Source organism: Rattus norvegicus, chromosome 1 (assembly GCF_036323735.1).
Source record: "Rattus norvegicus strain BN/NHsdMcwi chromosome 1, GRCr8, whole genome shotgun sequence".
In the NCBI taxonomy this organism is placed as follows: Eukaryota; Metazoa; Chordata; class Mammalia; order Rodentia; family Muridae; genus Rattus; species Rattus norvegicus.
Window position 1 is genome coordinate 64,042,414 of NC_086019.1, and position 22,897 is coordinate 64,065,310.

Sequence of the window (22,897 nt, forward strand, 5' to 3'; positions counted from 1 at the left end):
GCGTCACCAGGCAAGGCGTATATACCTCTCAGGTGGTGGTTTCTGAGGCAGGATCTCGTGGTGGTTGCAGCTCACCCATTTGACTGGGTGCCTGGCCACCCAGCCTTGGGATTCACTTGCTTCACCTCCCCAGCATGAGGATTCCAAGTGCTTGCCACTGCCCCTGCCGTTTTTTTCATGGGTTCTGTAGAGCAAACTCAGACCTTCATGCCTGCAGGGCAAAGAGTTTACTTAACTGAGCTTTTCCCCCTGCCTCATTCTCCACACATTTTGTGTTTTTATCCTAAGCCCCAGCCCTGACTCTCATGGAGCTTCCCCTGATGGCTCCTGAGTCAGTCTTATTTCTGGGATGGTTTGGATTCCAGAGGGTAGTGACAATCTTCGAGTGTCACATGTCCCAGGCTGGTGAGCTGTGAAGTGAGGTGACACTGTCAGCCTGTCATGTTGGAGGCTGCCTCACCTCACCGAGTGAAGCCACTCAGACACTGTTTTCATCTGTTGCCTTTCTTTTCACTCCTACAATATTCTACCATCTAAAATCAAGTTTTCACCCTCAGTACTCCTGTGCTTTGAATCAAGAGCTGGTCACAATGTTACTCCTCTTTGGCAATGTGAGTTGTTCTTTCCCAACATTGTGAGATGTGTGTGTGTGTGTGTGTGTGTGTGTGTGTGTGTGAGAGAGAGAGAGAGAGAGAGAGAGAGAGAGAGAGAGACCAAGACAGACAGAAGAGAGACATAGATTAAGAGAGACACAGAGACAAAGAAACAGACATAGAGACAGAGAGACACAGAGGCAGAGAGAGACGAAACTGGGAATTCCTGAGGGTGCAGGTGTGGGAGAACCACCTCTACTCTCCAGGAGCTGGGGCCTGGATATCAAGCTCATAGTTTGATTACCCCACAATCCATGCCCTTGGGGGGGGGGAGAGAGAGAGAGAGAGAGAGAGAAATAGTGGTGTTTGTTAGGATCTCTGTTGATACCTGAGGACCTGAGTAGATTTGGGTAAAATTCTGAAAAGCTTTAGTCCAGATTTATCAGAAGAAAAGCTCCGATCACACCCAACCATGCTGAGTCAGGTCCCTCTGGAGGAAGACACAGGTATTGGGGGGTGACAGTCACCTGCTGGAGAAAGTCCAGGGGAGGAGAAAGGTACATCCAGCTCCTCAAGGTGATACTGGGCATGCATCCGGGATTGCATCTGTAACAGGCGGGACAATGAAAAGATCCTGCTGGAAGCAGAAACCGGATTATGTTCCTTTTATAACTTTCTTCAGACCAAGACCTTGGTGGCCACCTGCATAAATCAGTGACGGGCAACCAGGATGCTCCTGGGTGGCCAAAAATAGACGGAAGCATGGTTTATAATGAATACTAACAGGGCCTGGAAATTTCTACATCTTTTTCCTTAAACACGATTTAATATTTCTATCTAGCTCTCTTTTGACTGTCAAACTGAGGGCAATCAGTCTCACAGTCAAATGGAGTCTCTGTCTGGCAAAGGGTGATGTGGCTGCCCCTTATGTGCTAATTGCCTTTCAGAAATTCCTGGGGCGATTGAGGATGCTGATGCTGGCCGGCAGCACCACGTGTCTGTCTTTTCCCTTGGGTTCTTCCTATCTAATCAGCTTCTTGAGTCTGTGGAAGCCCCTTGTCCCTAGACAACAGTTGATGCTTTTCTCAGTCCTCACTCTGCTGTCTTGTCATCAGGGTCTCATGAAGTCCAAGAGGTGCTCAAAGATTGAGGACCTTGTGATGCCTGTCATGTCAGGACACCTCTGGGACACGCTGACATGCTCAGCAGAGAGGCTCGCTGTCACTTAACACCATCTTGTTAGATAGTAACCACTTCCCACCTTCCCCGGGGCAGAGCAGGCAACTTGCTCATTCAGGGCCACAATGGGAACTTTATCTCTGTAATTTTTTCTAATGGAGAACTTTTTCTGAAGTAATGAGAGGAATAAAGCAGACACTCAAACCAGAGCTCCACCGCTGCCTGTTGCTCTGGTCTGGCCATGGCGTGTTTGTTGCCCACGATCTTCACTCTTGAGATGTATACTCTGTATTGCACAGAATGGCTTCCCAGAACTTGCCACCCCAGCATCCCCTGTGCATGGCATCTGGGAGGCCAGATAGCTTCTATGTTAGTAGAAGTAGACAGTTGTTTTGTGTCTAGAGAAGGAGCAAGGAGCTGGGCTACAGCCCAACACCCCCTTTCCTTTCCCTGTTGACATTTATACCTACACCTCTATGGCCCACACAGGGAGAAGTGGATGCTTAAGAGCCCGTAAAATCTGGTTTTTCCTCCCAACTATTTAATTCCAAGAAATAACAACTCTGAGACTAATTATTTATTAATAAATGTCTAGGCCATAAGCTTTGGCTTGTTCTCTAACTAGTTTGTAAGTTATTATCCCGTTTATTTGTTTATTCTAACCAGAGTTCAGTACCTGCTGGTTTACATTTGTCTCCTCAGTGCTCTGGGGTAAATCACCCCTACCTCTAATTATTACCCAGCATTCTCTCAGGATGTCCCACCTCCTATTTCCTGCCTCAACTCATTGGCTATAAGCTCTTTTATTGACTGGTGATGCTTATAAGAGATCCTTTCTGTAAGAGCCGGTGCCTATAGCTGCAGATGGGACAATTTCATGTGTCCTTCATGTGTCATGTGTCCTTCAGTGAAGACAGTGTTTCCTCCACCCCTCAGGTCATAGCTATAGGAATATGGCAAAGTCTAAGCATGAGGTGGAGATTCCTGGATGCCTGATGGCTTGGAGTCCTCAGAAGCACCCAGTAGGAGCAGGTTCAAATTCTCACCACTCTGTTTTCACACAAGCTCTCATGCTTGCGTGACCCTTTAACTACTGAAGCAAGAGTCCGTGGGGGTGTGCAGTAGACAGAGGTCACACACACATTCCTCACACACACACTAAAGGCCGGAAGCTTCAGAACTCAGACATTGGTGGGCTGAGGAGCTTGCATTCTTCTGTAAGGGTTGGGGCTGGGAAGGTAATTACATTGTATCAAAAACAACCATTCAGATACATTGTGGAACATGATCGTGTAGACTTGGACAGGGAGGAGCTCTGCCACCTGCGCAGTATCCTGGGTCAGCTCCTAGGCAGCTGAGATATGACTGGGTGTCCAGAGAACACCCAGATCACATCATGCTTATGCTGTGCAGGGCACAGACACAGGGGGGTTACCTGGAGGTTGTATAGTCCAACAGGACTACATGCACTAAAAGTTGGGTCCAGCCACATGTAGTTGCCTTTAGGTGTCTGGGCCTTTTACCTTGCCACTGGCCTTTGGTAATTTTATTTTTCCAACTTTACTCTTTACATATTGAAAGTCAATAGTGTGTTCTTCAGCTTGGTAGCAAATCCCCAGTTGACCTGCCATGAGGTTTTGTGCTATCTTCAGAGTCCCAGTTTTCTTAGAAGCAGACAGTAACTGGGCCCAGAACCCACGCAAGCAACATATACACGTTTCAAGAACCCATGCAGGCAGTGTGTGTGTGTGTGTGTTTCCACCACCTGGATCCTATGCAGGCCACTCACGCCTACCCCCTCCACCAGTCTGCATTCCTCATCTTACAGCTATACACCCTGTCTCTTGCTCACACCTCCATTAAGAGGCCAATGACCCAGAGCTAACAAACAGGTTGTGGGTTGTCAGACTCTTGCTTAAAGGAGTGGCTGTCCAGGCCATCATGCAGGTTGTGTGGCCCCACAGAACTACATGTACTGCATGCTGCTCAGGGGATGTGATCTGATGAGGGAAGCCTGGGTCCAGCTGCACTAGCTGTACTTTAAGACTGAGAGTAGACACGGTACTGGGAAAGTTCAGTCATGCTGTCCCTAAGCCCACCAGTCTCCATGTGCTCGTTTGTCCTGTTGTATGTGATGGTCTGTGGCCATCCAGTGCCAAAATGAGGACCACAGGGCACTTATCCTGAAACTAAGTTATCACTACTAGAGTCCTGTCATTAGAGCAACCCTGCAGGCTGTGCCACCTTTATACCGAGGAAACAGGAACCCTGGTGGTGATGCAAGCATTATTGAAAGGAAAACATAGCTTCCAGTTTCCTCATCCAGTGGCTGCCTCCCAAGTAAAACTCTAGGGGTATAGAAAATCCTTCAGGTTATTAAAGTAACCTATAAATATGTATAAGTGCCGAGGTGACAACATTCATTCAGAATGGAACTGGATTCCTGTTCCCTGAAGCCCTGGCTTTGTGACAGTCTAGGTGAAGGAGTCTGGAACATGGCCAGGGAAAGTCTGTGGGAGATAATCCGTCTCAGTTCTGACAAACAAGTGTGGGGTAGAATGCTGAGAGAGTCTGTTTGCAAATGCAAAGCCAGCAGCATTTAGCCAGTGTAAATTATTCTTTCATTCATATCATAGCCCCCTTCCTCCCCTCCCAGCCCTAATCAGACTGGTTTGTTTAGCAAGGTTTCTGTAGGATTAAGAGAGATGAATAGAGGCCTCCCTAAAAACTCTTGGGGGTACTCTGCTCTTTCTAGGACCCCTCAGATCTTCCACAGATACCTCACCTGGCATCCCACCAGTACTGGCACCCATTAAGGTACTGGCCGCTGGTGCTGGCTTTCAGTGTGTCTCATGCCTGATGCCCAGGTCGGAGTATATTATCCCATCTCTGAGGGTAAAGGACAGAAAAAACCCAGGACAGAGGATCAGTTCTCACACTTGGCCAGAGGGTGAGGAGATGCTGACCATGTTTTTCGAAAAACTCTTCTTTTTCGGTGAGCATAATCTTGGCTGCTCTGCTTACTTTGAGAGGACTGCCCTGGGTGGCTAGCATGCGTGTTCTCACTTCGTTGCCCCCTGTGTATGGGCACATAGTGCTTGTCCGATCAATTTCCTGGCCACCAGCATGTGGTTGCTCCATCAAGGTCCGTCTGTGGTCTTGACTTCATGTTCTCTGACACGTGCACCGTATCTAACTGTGTCCACTGTCTGCATTTGATTCTTCCTGAACACAAATAACCAAGATGAGCGTGTCTCCTGGAGCAGCCCAAACCTCACTCTTTTGCGATTGCCCCGTGTAGGAGGCAGCATTGATGTTCCACACAGGGCCATCAGAGGGTTGGGGCTGCCCCCACTACGTGCACTGTATGAACTCACAGCTCCAAGATTAAATTAAATAGGCTAGTTGTCACCTGGGAAATTTCAGTTTGTCTTCGATTACCACATATAGACCATCTGGCGACATTGCCTAGGAAGGAATCCCTGAGTCAAACAGCACCTTTTACATTAACAATCCTCTCCTTGCTACAGCGCTGGGGAACCCAAGAGTCATCAGGAAATGAGTTAGATTGTTCTGACATTTATTGAGCAGATATACCACTAAGGGAGCAGCTGAACCGGAGAGCAGATCACCAGGCACTGGGCCACTGGGTTGTAAAGTGGGATTCTTATCCTCAGTCCATGGTCCACTTTCCCTGCTGCCACGGAAGTGATGTCACACGGAAGAAGCTGACCTGTCCCTCTGCGCCTCTCAGGTTCCCTTGCTAAGCCCTGTCATCCAGTTACCTGATTAGGCTGCCATATCCTGTGAGAACCCCTGCTCCTACTCTGCAAGGAAGCCCCGAGTCTCTGTCTTTGAGTTCCCTAGGGCAGTATCTGGATGAACCATGGGAAGATTGCAGCGTTTTGTTCATCCGCAGTGCGGATGCTGCATGCATATGGCTTCTCCGCCAAGATTTCTAAGGTAGAAAGAATCCAAACACATATGGCTGGGTCTGGTTTCCTAAATGCAGCAAACACCATCCATCTCCTGTCAGACACCAATAAAGGTTGGAGCTGGCTCCCGTGAGGTTGAATTCATGGTGAGGAAACACTGACTAATGGTGTTGAATTGTACAGAATAGGAAGGAAGTCCTCATCAGAGGAGCCGAGAAGACAGTGTCTTTGAGCTGATTTAGTAAGAATGAGGGAGATGAGAACAGACAGAGAGGAACGACACTCAGAAACCAGACCTAGGGATCCGGAGTGAAGAAAGCCAAAGGCTGGAGAGCCTGTGTTTTATAAGAGCTTCCCTTGCTTTCCCTATTGTCCTAATCGTGGCATTAGGTATGTTCAGTGAGTGGAAATTTCACAAGTCATTGGCCGGGTCCCGGGAGATGGGTCAGACGGGCATAGTCTTTCCTTAGAGAATTTGCCACTTTCCTGAACTCTTTTCCTGGAATTTCTTGGGCCCTTTCCCTTGAGTAACGGCCAGGAGGAGAAGAGAGCGGTTTAGTGATTTGGCAGTGTTGTAGGTTTAGATAGCTTGTTGTGAAGTCGTGAGTTACAACATTCCCCTCCCTCCACTCTTCCAGGCTTGATACCCCAGTGAACTGGAAATGATAAAGCAGACCGACCCCCTTCTGTCATCTTCTCCCAGGCTTTTCAAATGACAAGAAGCTGCCTGGCAGCTCTTTCATCAGAGGTCGCTTGGGTGACTGGAAACTGTAACACCAGAGACACCCGGGAAACAGCAACTCTGCCAAAGCCCCATTCCAGTAGCCGCCATGTAGAGTCCTTAATTAATTGTTTTTTTGCCAGAAGATGCTCAGCCATGTGCGGTCATAGTTCTAATTTTCCAGAATACTAATAATGTGCCAGACACCAAATTATTTCTCTTCACATATTTTTTACGAGATAACTATTTTAAAAGCATAAAAAACAGAAGGCAGTTATGAAAACCATCACGAAGGGAATGTTTTTGTTCCCAGTGGCTGATATGATGGTGTGGTTGTTTGTTGCCCACTAAGAATTTTAGGTCAGCGAGTATTCATTTTCTGAACTACACTGATATTTCAGGCTTACATAGCCTGGGTGCATGTCATGTTAGACTATTTCATTTCATGTTGGTGCTACCTCAATATTCTAGTAATCACAATGATTTAGATCATAATTTGCAAACTTTTGGCTACCCAACTTATTGGGAAAGAAATCATCTTTGTACTATTTCTGAGTTTGGTTGTCAGGTAATTAATATCTGTCTTCACTGATACCATTGTGGAATGTTCTGCAAAGGAGAAGACTGAAGACAGAGTTTTGTATCTTTTCCTGGCATGGCTCTCTAAGACTGTCATTGGTCCAAGGTGTTTTTTTTTTTCTCAATGTTCCTGACCCAGATGTAAGCTAGTTAACTCTGTCACTGAGTGGGTGGCTCTGGTACACCTCAAGGTCGCACCTGATCCTCCTGGATCCCAAGGGCAGAAGTTTCCTCTGTCTCCCGCTGTCCTTGGGGAGCCTCCTGAAGCCACAGAGGCTTGTCCAGTTGAGACAAGAGCAATGCATCATTCTGTGCTTTCTGTGAGTGTTAGTGAGAAACCACATAAGCCCAATCTCCCTTCTCCTTGAGGACAATTGTTTACCATGACTAACAGCAACTTTCGTCACTGGGTAGCTTGCCTTCTCCTGCCGCTGGGAACCAAATCAGATCAGTCCCCTCTAGAGAGCTCTAGAACAATGTGTTGCTTCTTCCATTTCATAATCTTGGGATGAATCCTGAGCTCTGGAGATTCTCAGGATTGAGAAGCAGAGGAACCTCAGTTGAAGTTGTGGTAAGTTTTCTGTGTATAGCATTTTAGTAAGTGCCTCACCCATGCCATGGATCCCAGAGCTCCCAAGAGATAATCCCTTGGCCTTCATGCACATACAATATGAATGAATCATGGCAGGGACAATAGAAAGACAAATGTGACCGGCTCAGTCATTCCAGAGTCCCCAAGACAATGCTGACAATGCAGAAACTGTGGCATTTGAGTGCTGGCCATGGAAACAGAACAGGAAGTGAGGTCCCATGAGAAGCACAGAGGTCAAGGTGGGAGGCAGCGTGTGGGAGGTTTAGTGGAGCCTCCTTCTTGGACTCTACGTCATTCAGTGGGTTAGATCCAGGACTTCGTGCAAGTGTGTCATCATGTCAAACTAGTACATATATGTTGATTGATGAACTTGTGGCAGCCAGCGCAAGTGCTGCGTTTTACCGCTGCCATTAGCAGTGGCCTTGGGGACACGTGGCAGGTAGAAGAAGGCAGGAACGCTGCCTGAGGGGTAGTATGGAGGGAGCACAGTCAAGAGGGAGCTGCAGTGGGTAGGGAGGGGGCTGAGGAAGAGCAGGTCTGGGGTTTCCAAGCTAGTAGTCATGAGCCTTGCTGTGTCCTTTGGAGCTAATGTGCCAGGCAAGAGGACGATGATGGGGGTTAGGAAACCAGCAGCCTGAGAGCCTGCCAGGCCTTCTCAGGGCCACTGAGGCTCAGCATTGACCTATGACCTCACTGGTTTTTGTTTTGGGTTTTTTTTTTTTATGATAACTCAAAGAAAGGACACAAAGTTTAGACAAAGAGAGCTGAGGGCCTGGGATGGAGGACAGAAGTTTACCTTTGAAGAGAGAGATGCCTACAGAGATTTCTACGCTCACTGACTTGTGAGGGCCTGGCCTGGCTGCCCCTGCAGACCTGGATGGGAGCATGCACAGGTTCTGATGAACTGACCGGAGTATAACGCTCTGAGATGCTGCTCCGTAGAGGGTTTCCCGAGAGGGGATGTTCAGAACAGAGTGGTCTTCGTTGGGTTTGGGCCCTTGTTTCTCTTCGTGTTTCTCTGATTGTCATGTGGGCCCATGGCTTTGCCTGGAGGTCGGTCTATATACTAAGACAGAGACGGATGCTGAAGGCTCACAGCACGTCTCAGGCAGGCAAGGCCACCCGCATCCCTCACACCCAGCTTTCATTAGTCACCCAGACTCTTCCCGGCGTGTGCCACAGACCTGCCACCATCTCAGCAGTGCCATAAGGGGGTAGAGGGATGGGGAATGCACTATTTCTTTTTTTTTTTTTTTTCAATCAACATGGGTCTTTTATTATTAGATGACAATGACCTTGAAAAGACAATAGATGCCTCTATTTACTCAAAGAAAGCGTTACTTAGAAACTAACAGAGTGACGTGATCAACATAAGCTCTTTACCATCAATAAAATCCTTCACACCTCTTTAAAGCCCATTACTGTTTGTATCAATCTGCCAAGATGCTTGAGGACGGAACTCTACTATAAAAGGTGCCAATAAATTCTCTTGTTTACATCCTTTAACATCAAGAGTACCACCTCTACACCAGTGCTAAGCCTTGGGTCCACCATTAGATGTACGAAAATTATCCAGCACAGTGTTTGAGAAAGTAGTTTCCAAGGGATGTAATGAAATCGTGTTCTTTTTTTTTTTTTTTTTTATTATCTTGAGTATTTCTTATATACATTTCAAGTGTTATTCCCTTTCCCGGTTTCCGGACAGACATCACCCTCCCCCCTCCCCTTCCTTGTGGGTGTTCCCCTCCCAAACCTCCCCCCATTGCCACCCTCCCCGCATAGTCTAGTTCATTGGGGGTTCAGTCTTAGCAGGACCCAGGGCTTCCCCTTCCACTGGTGCTCTTACTAGGATATTCATTGCTACCTATGGGGACAGAGTCCAGGGTCAGTCCATGGGAATGGATGGGGAATGCACTATTTCTTATAGTGTTTATTATCAAATGTACATCAATGCCCAAACTGGGAACTGTTCTCAGAATGTAGGTATTCTGGCAAATTCACTGCCAACGTCTGACTATACTCTCAGGAGTCATTTTCTCTTCTCTATTGGTCTTCCTGTCTGTTTCAAAGTTTAAATGAAGACACCATGATCTATAGAGATCACAGAATTTCCTGTCCTGTGTTGGGACTCCTGAAATTTCACAGGAGCCTGAAGAGGCCAAGTGGACTGACTGAGCATTCAACTCCAGGGACTCCCCAAGGGGACATGGCTACTCAGAATGTATGCAGACGCCACCCACCCAGGTGTCTGTGTCTTTAGACAACTTAGCCTGTGTATGTGGTCAGTGCTTGGTCTCGCTGGACACAAACCTATACACTTTATTTCTCCCCTGGTTGCCTGGTCTCTGACTCTGTCTGTCCCCATCTGTGACATGATGACTCTGTCTTGCCTTCACCGAGTTGCTTCCTGGAGTGCCGTTAGCAACCAAGTGTTCTTAACACATTGACAGTTCAGCTCTAGAAGTAATGTTCTGGGCAGTTTCTGTACAACAACCTTCGCTCAGGAGAACATCAAGCAGCAGCATATGTTTATTTCACCACATGACAGAGTGAGAGCAGACCAGCCTGGAATGGGGGCCAGGCACCAGAACTGGCTCTGACTCTTGGAAGAGACTTACAGCGCCACATTACAAGGTGGAATGCGTCTTAAGATGCTCACTCTGCCTCAGGGGGTCTGTGACCTTAGTTGTTGTAAGGACACAGACAGGAACCCAGAGACAACCCATGAGTCCTGTAAAGTGACTCTGAACTTTGCTCGTGACGGCTCTCCCACTATCTCTTCAGCAGCACTTCCCTCTCTCTACAAGCACCTTGAGGGCTGGGGTCATGGCTGTCATCAAGGCCCTTGACAAATGTCACCGATGCTCTTGGGAAGCCAAGAGAGATTCCAGGCACCAGCAAGGCTGGCTTGAGGATAAATGCCTAGGCAACTCTGTCTTTCAGACATGTTCCTCAGGTTCCTAGTGTATATTCTTCTGATGCTCAACTTATGGAGACTTAAACCGAGGCAAAGGCTTTCTGGGATATTCGTTAAGAGAAGTCCCACAGCTTTATATCCATAGCTTCTTTGAAGGATTAGGACAATGGGGGCCATTGACAAGCCGTGTGCCTCACATGACTTGCTTTTCCTAATTGAGTTGATTTCCACCAATGTATGAGTATAAACTCCCTAACGTGCACCCCTGAGCCCAGGAGCTGCGCTTTAAAAGATAGGCAATACGATGATATAAAGAGATCTGAATATAAATATTTCAAGTGTAGAAATAAAGAAAATAGCAAAATAGAGTTAACACAAGAGTGGGTTTTCGTTTTGTTTTGTTTTAATCTTGCAGTTGGAAAGTTTGGTGAGATTTTCTCTAGCACTAAACCCTCTGTGGGCTTAGCCCGGAGGAAGGATTACCGGATCGGCTTTTCACACCTGTAACAAGTTGCAGGCAGCTAAACACAAGCAGCTGAGCAAACTCCCCTAACTCTTGGTTGCTTGTGTCTAAATTTTGATTCTTTTCATAGTTCTAAATTTAAATGTTAAGGAGTTATGAGCTGTGCGTGAGGAAAGAGAGCGGGGGATTGATGGAGAAATAGGTCCTGTGTCTGCGAGCAGGCAAGGAGGAGATGGTAGCTACTTGGAACAGTCACCTTCTAGGAATATCTGTGACCTCATGTTTTAGAAGCCCTGTGACCATGGATCATTACCTGTTGCTTAAGTCCCAGACCTCTCAGCCAAGCCCATTTCCCAGCTCCCCGCACCTTGTGTGGTGGAGTCTTCTTTGTACATGGGATAGGCTTCCACTGGGCATGCTCACAGCAGCCTCTTTCTTGCCTGCGCACAAGGCTTCACACCTTCCCCTCCTCACTAACTCCTCACCAAGGAGACTGAAGTCATCTGAAGATCGCTTTCCGCTCTGGTCACATACTCACTAGGATGGTTGTCCAGGTAGGGTGAATCTGGTCCTTTATCCCCAATTCTGTGGCCCTAAGAGTGGTAAGGAGAACTCACAGGCCTTGATCCTTGCTCAGGGACGGGGTCAGTACATTGGCTCCCTCTAGCCTGGCCTGGTGGTAGTTTCAAAGACCATCCACTTTCAGATTTCCACTAAGTGGATATAAGATTCATGCCTCTTTCTCTTTGTGTCTTTCTGTATTTCTGTGTCTCTCTGTATGAACAGATTCATCAATTTTTCAAGGCTGGGGGGGGGTGCCTAAAGCTGGCATGGTGGTGGGGAGAACCTGTGTGTGGAGATGGCTTCAAACATCAGGTATAACATTTTGTGCTATGAGCTGGAAGCTGTGGTCCAACCTCTGCTAACATCATGCTCCTCAAGACTCCTCAGTCCTTAGAGGTTCTTGTTAAAAAATGCTCAAGGAAGCTCTAAACTCAGAGAAAAGAGTACCCTGGTAGTTTCTCACTGAGAAGTCACTGCAGACAGAGGGTATTTTTTTGGCTGAATGTCAGGTTCAATGTTACAACTTAAAATAGACTTTTTAAACTAAGGACGTATCCACAAGTCTAAAACATGTCATCAACCAGATACTTCAGACTCATGAATTCACTGGCTTTGACCAGCTCAAGGCCCAAGTTCCTATCCCAGTGGCCTTCCCTAATCTCAAGGTGTTTCATTGGCATGGAGGCTTGCTCTCTTTATGCCTGACCAGCATGTGTATAAAACCCAGGTTAGGATCACCCAGTCTCTTCTCTTGATAAGCTGCTCTTTGCCTCCATTGGCTATGCGTGGGGTTTCCTTGTGGTAGCCAGGCATACCATGCAGGTTACTGGGAGAAAGTCTGCATTCACTGTGATGATCCACAGAGTGGATTTGCCCTGCAATCAGGAGACCCATTGTAAACATGCATAAATTCATACTGGAAAAAAATAAATCGTAAGCATAAGCAAAATTACTGAAATCAGTAGTTTTAAATAAAAGAAGTCTGTTTTTAAAAATAAGAGTGTTTCATAGAAAGTGCAGAACACACTTCTTTTAAAAGATTTTTTTTAAAAAAGCAATCTTTTTAAGGCATTGAAAATGAACTTCCAGAGAAGCCATTGCAGGCCAAGGACTTCTGAACTCATTTCTGCATTGACTGGAAGAACATCCTCCTAGCAGAACTATCCCTAAATAAATTGACTGTCCTGTTAGATCAAGATTTGTGCTTGATCCTGACACTTACCCTGGAATGCCAGCATTCTTAGAAACATTCCATCAGGCCCCAAGACAGGCAGCTTGATTAAGAAGAGACATTGGAGGCATGAAGCATTAACCATGAGTCTTGTATTTCCTGTCAGCCTATGGTCCTGACAGAGATCTGATGTTTCAGAAGAACCCAAGGGCTCACTGCTCATGAGATGGTTGGGCAGGTTATGGTTGTGGGCATGGGAACTGGTGTCTGCAGAATGAATAGACTTCTGTCTACAACACCAGGTCACTGTGAAGCCATGTCTAGTCCCTGCCCCTTTGCCTCAAGGCAGGTCCGTTATCTTGGATGTTTGTCAGAGTATATATTCCCAGTGACACACTTTGACACCATGGTGCAGCTATCTTTCACACATGGCAAGCCATCACCTTCCAGCAATGGGTGGTCTTAGCTCTCTCTTCTGAGTATGTCAGTTGGTCTCATATCTGTTTATCTTGCCCTTTGGGAATGTTCTTATGCCCCAGTCCATGTATCACAAAGCAGTATGACTCTGGGCTCTGTAGTGGAGGCAAAGGGCTCTCAGATTCTAACAGGGAACAAGTCAGCTCAAGGTACTTGGTGGCCAATCAACAGAAACCTGGCAGGTACAGCCTGTAGATATCTCTGGCCCTTTGTCTGGGTCTCTTTCGCATATCTCCACTATTACCTCTGACCATCTATTTAGATAAGACACTCCCTTCACTCTCCCAACCCAGACAGCTCATGAGAGGCTTCCTGGGTCCTCATTTCAACCAGTCCCACCACTTCTCCTTCATTCTGCCCTCTTTGGACATGATCCACTGTTCTTTTTCCATTTATTGTTGTCTCTAAAACTATAACAAACATAGGTGTCAGAATCTAAAACAAATGGATCATCAGTTACCTCCTGTAAAACAAAATAAGGACTTCATACCTGGGCATTCATCCCAAGCAAGGACCTTGCTTGAGTTTGATTGTGACCAGACCCCTGCTTCTTTATGAGCTCTCAGTGGATATTCTCTGAGCAGATATGACCAATGGATACCTTCATCATATTTCCCTTTGAGTCTCTAGAGGCTAACAAGCGCTGGGGAGCTCATGGGTGTACCCCAGGATTTTTCACAGGCCTACCACACTTTCCTAGTATGCCTCCTCCTTCAAGGTTATCATGGGCCATCTGATTATACAGCAGGTGGTTAGGACGCCCCATTCAATGGGCCTGCTGCATCATTTCCTGTCCTTGTTTTCACACCATTGGTGCCCGTGCCATCTCCAGTTGTCCAGCAAAGATGGTTTTGAGAAGTTTCTGAAGAGTCAGTGACTACCTGAAGCAACCTCAGGCTTCCATTCTCTTCCTGGAGAGTGCCTCAGGGCATTCAGGACAGTTTGGTTCTGGCTTGTTCTGTAGATTGCAGTCCATTCTTTTAATTGAGCACAGAAGAGATAGTCTTTCTTGTCTCAAGTTCCACACACTCTATGAAAGGCTAACATCTGTTTCTGCTAGAATGTTTAATAAGTCAAAACAGACCTCCACAGATCCTTGCCACGGGCAGGCAGTATTTATCTGAATCATAGTAAACACACACACACACACACACACACACACACACACACACACACTACCACCACCACTAACAACAACAACAACAACAAAACCAATCCAGGTGTCTAAAGGAAAACCCTAAGACCAGAATGTCTTCAGCCTCACCAGCATCCTAGTCTCTCCCTGCCCAGCTGCTATAACTCAGGGTGAAGAAAATATCTCAGACTTGATAGACAGGTACCCCAAGTGCGGTTGAGTACAGGGGAGGTTGGTGAAGAAGCAGGTAAATGCTCTGTGGAAAGTTGATACCAGCATTGGTAAATCACTCTTGGGCTGAGATCCTACACGGTCAGCTCTGAGGCTCTCAAGTGTGAATGCCCGTGATCCCTGATATGTGTTGAGCTGATGTTTAAGAATGAATCTGCCCCTCAGGAGGCAACCACAGATCTGCCTCGTAATTGCTTCTAACTAGACTTGGGATTTTAGGAGATGTGTAACAGTGGCTGGCAGCTTCTTGACTCACTACCCTGGGTTAGATCTCCTTATGTAAATCCCACTAGAGAGAACTCGGTGACCACTGATGTTTCCAAGTGTCTGAGGCCTCCTGTAACAAGGGGACACCCATACATGCCTGCGTTGTGGCTTTAAAGATCAACCAGAGGCTAAAGCCTGAGAATTCTTAATCTCCTGTTGCAATTTAACAAATGTTGAATACCATGATTAATTGTTGCTGTGAGTCAAGGTCAACACCTATGAATTATAGCGGTGCAATTGGTTAGCGAGAGGTACATACACAAAGTGCCTGCATCAAATTGTCTCATTCACATGAAGCAAGTCTGACAAACTAATTTCTGAATACTGAGCCTTTTTTCCATTGTACAGAGACGTCTGTTACACTTTGTGAATTCCACTAACAGAGGTGGGGAATGTGCTTTTTTTTTTTTTTTTTTTTTTTTTTTTTTAGGTTGTCCTGGTGCCAAAAAGCACGAGTTTCTGACAAGTGTCCTGGATGCGCTCTCCACTGACATGGTCCACGCCGTCTCTGACCCCTCTTCCTCATCTGGCAGGTATACTGAGTCTTACTGCAGAGCAATGTGATGGTCTGAAGCCCAGAAATCTGAAGGAATCTGGAAAGCTAAATTCTTCTTGGCCACTGGCCATGTGAGATCAGGCAGTTCATTTGAGTGGAGAGAGACAGAGAGAGAGAGAGAGAGAGAGAGAGAGAGAGAGAGAGAGAGAGAGAGAAGAGAGACCCTCTAGAGCAGGAAGACACTGGGGAACAGCCCCACGCTTCATGTTCAGGGGCTCCTGGGTCCCAGAGAAGAGGAACACATTTCCTTTGGTGGATCTATAGGTTGAAATTGAGTCTGAGACTTATCTACCGGGTTTTAAATGCTTTGGAATGCTGCAGTGCTGCAACAACAACAAAAAAAATTGGCTTTTTGTTTTTATTTTTTCTTTATTTTTGAGACATGGTTTCTCTGTGTAGCCCTGGCTGTCCTGGAACTCATTCTGCAGACCAGGCTGGCCTTGAACTCAGAGAGCCACTGCCTCAGCCTCCTGAGGGCTGAGATTTACTTATTGTGGACACCTGCACACGTGAGACTTGTTCAGGTTCAAGTATACAAGTCGAGGCATCGATCCCGCCAACACGGCTCACCTAGAGATGCTCTTCTGTGTACACTGTAGACACACCGAGGCTTGGGTTCTGTACCATGGCAGAGCTTACAGTGCCTCTGCGCCCACTTCCTCATAGTACAGGGTGATGGAGTGGCCCAGGTGAATGGCTCTGGCACTTCAGTACTTAAACTCATCCCCGTGTGTTCACAGTGTCTCACTCTTATTTCTAAAGGAAACCTGATTTTAATGTTTTTGTTTGCCTGAAAACAATGACTTCCATGCCATCCTGATAACAGCTCCTGGCTGTCTCATGGATGCAGTCTCCTTAGCAAAACTCCCTTCATCTTGTGGTTCCTTTGCTAAGGAAGTCATAGGGGAGAAGGAGCACTAAGGGGAAATGTCACAATTGCATATGCCAAGGCCAAAGAAGTCACCTAACTTTTCGTACTTGTGGAAGTGACTGACTTGCCTTTTGAGTGTCTGACCCACAATAGCATAGCACCAGGAAGCCCAGTCCCTGGCAGCTGTTGGCCTCTGCCTGCTGTGTTTGCACTCTCACAGAGGAAGTGTTCATCTATACCAGTGGACAGTGGAGTCCACAGAGTCCAAAGTGATAACACACGTCCTCCACCTCAGGTGAGAGGCGCATGTTCTTACAGCACAGCTTCAAGGTTTGACTTCACAGCCTGACTTACCCATGTCTCAGAATGTACAGCTTCAAAAGAATTCCAAAGAAAACTGTCGAGTTACCACTTTATCATTTTTTCGATATTGCCTTCAACTATCCTCATCTATTTAAGCGTATCTTACATACACAGTAGACAGATTATCACATTAAAGTAGAGAGCCTGGAACTCTAGATGCCTTTGGTGGATGCCGGTATCTGAGCTACCTGTTGGCCTAGGGGAGCCTAGGTCTCAGGACAGTGACCTTGCTTTCAAGGCCTTGGGCAAGTGAATAACCGCAGTGCACACATGTGCTGCGGTGTTCCTTGTTCTGAACACATTGGCTGAGCCATTACGAATGGCTTTCCTACTTTGTATTTGAAAGTGGCCGTCTCAGGTAGTGCATCAGGGTAGGCATAAATAAGCATTGGGGTGGGGAAGGCTTAAGCCAGAGTCAGGGAGACAGCAGCGTCGGCCTTCTACCTGATGTGGTTGTTCATCCTCTAGGCTGTCAGAGCCAGACCCCAGCCACACCCTGGAGGAGAGGGTTGTGCATTGGTACTTCAAGCTGCTTGATAAGAACTCTAGCGGAGACATTGGCAAGAAGGAAATCAAACCCTTTAAGAGGTTCCTGCGAAAGAAATCCAAGCCCAAAAAGTGCGTGAAGAAGTTTGTTGAATACTGCGATATGAACAACGATAAGTCCATCACGGTGCAGGAGCTCATGGGCTGCTTGGGCGTCACCAGAGAGGAGGGTAAAGCCAACACCAGGAAGCGTCACAGTAAGCCTTACTTACTTCACTGCTCTGCACTTTAATCATGCTGGGGTTTTGTGGAGATGGGGTTGCTTCCTGGATTTGACGGAGTCTGCTGTACAGAAGTATGGCATGCCATTGGTTATTGTCACCCATGTAGAAATGACCACAGGTGGTCAGCCAGCAGCTTGTCACCTGGCCAGGAGAGCAGCAAGTCTCAGGAGCATGAGCTGAGCACAGCTCTAACATGCCAACCTATTACTGTCTAATCACAGTGGCTAACTGTTCAAACCTGACCTCCCTTCCTGGTTTCATTAGTGCTAACTGACCAGCACAGTTCATAGACTGCACTGGAACAATCAGGCCAGGTCAGGGACAGTGAAATCGTCACCTCTAGGAAATCAGTTGTCCTGGTGGGTTAACTGACTTAAGCTGTTGGATGGGTCTCTCTGTGAGGCCTGACCTCTGTAAGTCACCAGATATAGCAGGGGTAGAGAGAATTCCAGGAGACATGAGTCCAAGGTTCTGACATTTGATTTTATGATTTAGTGACTGACTTCATCAACATGTTGGAGCACATGTGTGGAACATGAGTGCGTTTCTCCCTTTGTACCTCGGAGCTGTGTGGTTGTGGTCAGGGCAGCATTACAGTAATTGGCTGCAGGGACTTTAGATAGCCATCTTCAAAATAAAAAGTCATCTTCCCATAAATTAGCAAGAATCATTTCTTCAAGGCAGAAATCTAGCCTGGTCCCTAATTTAGTTATATAATGTTGAATGGTCACCATGGCATATACTAGAGGCAGAGATACAAGGAGGGAGACGTTTTGCCTTCCGGGAAACCACATGGTATAGATCACAGTTGGGATGGCTTCAAAAGGGGATCTGGGCTCAACATGTTCCTTTGAATGAGGTGGCTGTCTGCACAGGACAGAGGGCTGCTGGGAATCGTGAACTCAGAACAGGGCTTGGAGGCAGGGCTATTACAGGTGTTGGCCTGCAAGGAGGGAGTGTTGATGGGACATCAGGAGACTACAGAGCAGCTCTGGAATGGGGCTGCCTGGCCCTGGGAAGGAATGGGCAGGACTACAGCTAATGGGAGTAGAGTCCTGCTCTCCTTGCTGCCTTTAAGTAGTCTATTAGAATTCTGATCGGTCGCTATGGTTGGAGGTAGAGTCTGGGCTTAGGAGACCGGAGCATCTGGGATACTGGCCTGTATGTACTTGTGGGCCAGCAGGAAACAGGTATCTAATATTACCATGGAACCAACAGTGAATAGGGAGAAAGGAGGGAGATGAGACCAGTCCACAGGGCACAGACAGCAACTGTCCATAGCCAGGAGGGAATGAATGAGATCACAGAGGTACACGGAGGCCATTGCAAAGTAGGAAGGAAGGTTGGAGAAATCCCCTCTCCCCCCAGACTCTGGCCAAGGAGGAACTTTGGCCAGATGAGAGAGGCTGCACTCTGAGCAGAGACCCGAGTGAGTCAGGGGGCACCTGAAGTAGAGTGGCCATGTAGCACATGGGTGGGTACTTCACTGGGAGTAGAAAGGGGAGACCCCTAATCTCCAAGCCAAGAGCAAACATCGTATGAGTGAAATGAGACAAATCTAATGTTTTCTAATTTTAATACTGAACCAAAATATTTCAAAGAACAGAATGTGAGTGGGTGGGGCTCAGGCTCTCTCCGTGCTTTTCTTTGTGGTTAGGATTTGAGATAAAACAAGGCATTCTCCTAGTGTTACAATAGGACATTTGTGTTGTTAGACAATGTTTCCGTGGTGACTTACAAAAAGCTCACTCTTACAAATCTAGCCTCAGGCCTCTATGGATACAGTGTCATTCGATGACGTTAAGCCTGTCATTGAGGAGTATTTGACTAACAATAATGTCTTTTCCTTTCCAGCCCCCAGAGGAAATGCCGAAAGTACTTCTTCGAATAGACAGGTGAGTATGTCTGTGCTGCAGACTTTATAATATTCCGTCTACTTCAACTTTACAAGAGAAATCCAGGGCCTACGTGTAGGATTAGGTGCAATGGTCCCTTCAGAAAAACCAGACAGCTCAGTTAAGGCAGCTACACGTGAGAGCATTTGTAGCAAACAAACTTTCTTTGCCAAAGTCTGCCTGAGATCACTGACCAGCTAAGTCCTTTATTTAAAGATTCTGCCCTTTTTTTTTAATTATTTGAAATTCCAATTAATTTGTTAATTTAGCGATGGGTTTCCAAGTTGTGTGGTAGGAACGGTTAGGGAAGCTGGTGTTTGGTGTTTGTTTCTTAAATATTAAGGTGACAACTGGGACAGGAGACACTCTGCCCCTCAAATAACCCCCACTCACCTGGAGATCAAAAGAGGCAGGAGTTCATTTCACAAAGAGCTTTTCAGTTCCCAACGGCGTTAACAAACATTTGTGTTTCTGAGGCCACATTTCTAGATATGCAATTAAAGGGCACAGTTGTGGTCCCTGAGTCTCCAACCGCAGTCTAAGTGGGGACACTTTGCAGGGTTCTTTACCCAAAGCCAGGCATGTTGCGCTCTCTATGACTCTGGTATGTTATCTGTTTACATTGGCTGCACCTGTTTGATGCCGGGCGGAGGGTCCCTGTTTGTTGTGGGTTTTAAGTAGGGACCTCCTGTACACACCTTGGAGGGATTTCATTAGGGAAGGGCATGTGATTCATTTTCCTTTGTTTGGTAAATGTTTATGGTTTTAACTTTTCCAGTCACACTGCAAATCACTTACACTTGCAAAGGGGGCAGGTCTGAGAGCAATTACCCAGCTGCCTCCAAAGGCTTCCCAGGGGCTGTTTGCTCTTGCTAATGGCAACTCTTTGGCACACATGTGCCACACAATCTTAAATACCTCCCCGCAAACCAAGCCTTCCACTTTAGTGCTGTTCCAGAAAAAAGGCAGACCAGTATGGTTTCTCCATCTTTCTTATAGTACTTCAATGCACAGAGCGATTCCCTACTGCATGCTGTGGGGTGATGTCAGTGGGCCAGAAATCAGAAAGTTCTTTCTAGATAGCTTCATATCTGCTCAGCAAGGATCAGAGCTGTGCGCTCGGGTGTCTGGATATGGCTACCAAGGACAACCCTCTTCCGCAGAAGTTCTGATCATCTTCAGTACTGACTGAAATATGTCAGAAGACCTTAGAATTAAGACAAATCTTTCATTAGCTTAGAATAGAGGGCTATTCACCGTCTCGTGGTGTTACCAGAAGGAAGGAAAGACAGCCTGAGATTCAAAGTTTAGTATTTTAGGTATCAGATAAAAAGACCAACCTCGATTTGTGCAGATTACCGCACTTGATTTTAAAAAAAAAGATGGCTGGGGTTGGAGATTTAGCTCAGTGGTAGAGCGCTTGCCTAGAAAGCACAAGGCCCTGGGTTCAGTCCCCAGCTCCGAAAAAAAAAAATGACTGCTTTTTTCCTGCTTTTCTTTTCTAAATGATTTTCTTTGAAGGTCCATTCAGTGAAGGACAGCAAGAGACCGTAAACACGAATGCAAACTGCATTCCTTCTTAGGTAAAAGGAGCAAGACAGAAGAATCGAAAGGAAATTTTTTTAAAATAGTGTAAGACTATCCAGGCTGGGGGCACACGTACCCAAGCTAAAGTCTGGTGACCGCAAGTTTAAGACTACCCTGTACCATGTAGTAGTCCACTTAAGATATTTGAATATGCAAATTTTCTCAGGTGATATATTTTCCTGCTGGTTTCAAGGGAAGAAAAGGCTTCCTAAACTACAGGCCCACTCATCCTTAACTGTAAAGTGTCCTGTCCTTTCCTGTCTTGTTTCCCTCACAAGTAGGTTTACCTCCAGGAGCGAGCCTTTGTCTGCATAGGGAATACCCAGACATCTTCATAAGATTATCTTCGTTTTGTTTTTCCAGCCCAGGAAACAAGGATGAATGGCTGACTACTCAAGACAGTTCCTAGACATGTGGGAATCTCCCTCACCAAAGAGCAATTAAAAACGAAAAACATATAGTATTTGCACTTTGTACTTTAAATGTAAATTCACTTTGTAGAAATGAGATATTTAAACGGACTGTTGTGATCTGTGAAAATGGAAGGCTGGCTTCGAGAAATTAATCACATACAATGTATGTGTCCTTGTTTGACCTTCGAGATCTGTGCTGATGGAGTGGGTTTTTAAATGCATTTCAGCTTCACTTCCTCATCCCTCTGTGGAGGGCCCGGCTTAGCCCTTTGCCCTATCCTCTGCCTGCAGTCTCCGTTGGCTTGCTCTTGGTCCTCTTGATGCAAGCCAGAGCCTACGTGTCCTTAGGAGTTTTCAGTGGTCGCCTGTTTCATGAGGTTTTGCTCTCTAGAGATGTCACTCAGGCACTAGCTCAGGCATAGCCTTAACTCCCAGTAGTGCCTGTTTGAGGCTGTGCCGTCAGACTCTGTCAGAGGACTCCAGTTTTAGCTTCCACTTGAGCTTTAGCTCTGCTCGAGTCAACCCTACTGTTAAATCTCCAGGGAGCTGAGTGGGCAAGCAGCCAGAGAGTCCTCCTTCGGACAGCAAATCTAACTCTGGCTGACTGGCTCCATCCGACTGGCCCAGAAAGGATACAGTCTGCCTGCCTCACTTCTAAGTGTCCGGGCCATCCTGCTAGGGACCATTGGAAAGGAAAAATGCCTTCTGCAGAGATCATGGACCACATCCCGTGGAAGGCAGAGCTAGACTGGATCGCTCCAAGAGTGCCGAGCAACGGGCAGCTGAGAATGTCACTTTGGTTCTGTGGGTGCCTGGGGGTTTGAGGGGATTCATCCAAGGCCCTTATGGGATGAAGGTTAGGAACTGGATGACCACACTGTGAGGGACGGGACTGGGCTGGGCTGTGTGCATAGTTGGCTGCCACTCTCTGACCTAGGTCGATCTGTACTCTCTGTTCTCAAGGAACACTTGCAGATGGGGCAGAGTTGGGGCAACTCTTTCAGATTGGGGTTTAATGGAAAACTGTTCATGGTCCCCAGCCTCTCAGTCTACGTCTGTGGCTGCATTGTGAACACACGTTGCGGAAGGCCTTTGCTCGTTTGAACTGTGTATAGGCAAGAAGTGACCAGCTCACATCAACGCTGTCTACCAAAAAAAAAAAAAAAAAAAAAAAGTATGATCCTAACTGTTTTGGATAATCTTTTATATTGCTGAACTCTGAATTTAATCATTTTTATTAGATTAAAATATGCGATTAAACTGTGTTAGTCTTCGTTTCAGCATTTCACAATTAATTACTGTTTTAAAGTATTTTTTTAGATTATTCTACATGTGTGAGAGTCTTGCCTGTGTGTATGTCTGTGTACGTCATTCATGCTTGGTACCCATGAAGGTCAGAAGAGAGCATCAGATCTCCTGCAGTTGTAGTTATGGACAGTTGTGTGCTGCTATATGGGTGCTGAGACTGAGCTCGGTTCTTCTGCAAGAACAACAAATTCTTCTACACTGAGTTATCTCTCTGGTTCTTCATGATTGCTTACTGTAAAAAGTGTCCACTAGTGGAAGCCAAAGTCATGGGTGCTAGCCCAGCAGATTGGGGTCTGATTTTGCCTGTTGA

At 46.6% G+C, this 22,897-nt stretch overlaps 1 protein-coding gene across 2 annotated transcripts in view; it reads left to right on the forward strand.

The window, feature by feature from the left end:
- Smoc2 (SPARC related modular calcium binding 2) overlaps positions 1-22,539 on the forward strand; it is a 129,326-nt gene extending 106,787 nt beyond the window's left edge. Inside the window, exons 10-13 of one of the 2 annotated variants that reach the window (XM_006227958.4) lie at positions 15,255-15,357; positions 17,083-17,357; positions 19,239-19,279; positions 21,230-22,539. In XM_006227958.4, coding sequence (XP_006228020.1) covers positions 15,255-15,357; positions 17,083-17,357; positions 19,239-19,279; positions 21,230-21,247 — 437 coding nt within the window. In that variant the 3' untranslated portion in view covers positions 21,248-22,539. The remainder of the gene's footprint in view (positions 1-15,254; positions 15,358-17,082; positions 17,358-19,238; positions 19,280-21,229) is intronic. The other variant, NM_001106215.2, reaches the window with a different exon arrangement.
- Positions 22,540-22,897: the final 358 nt, after the last annotated feature.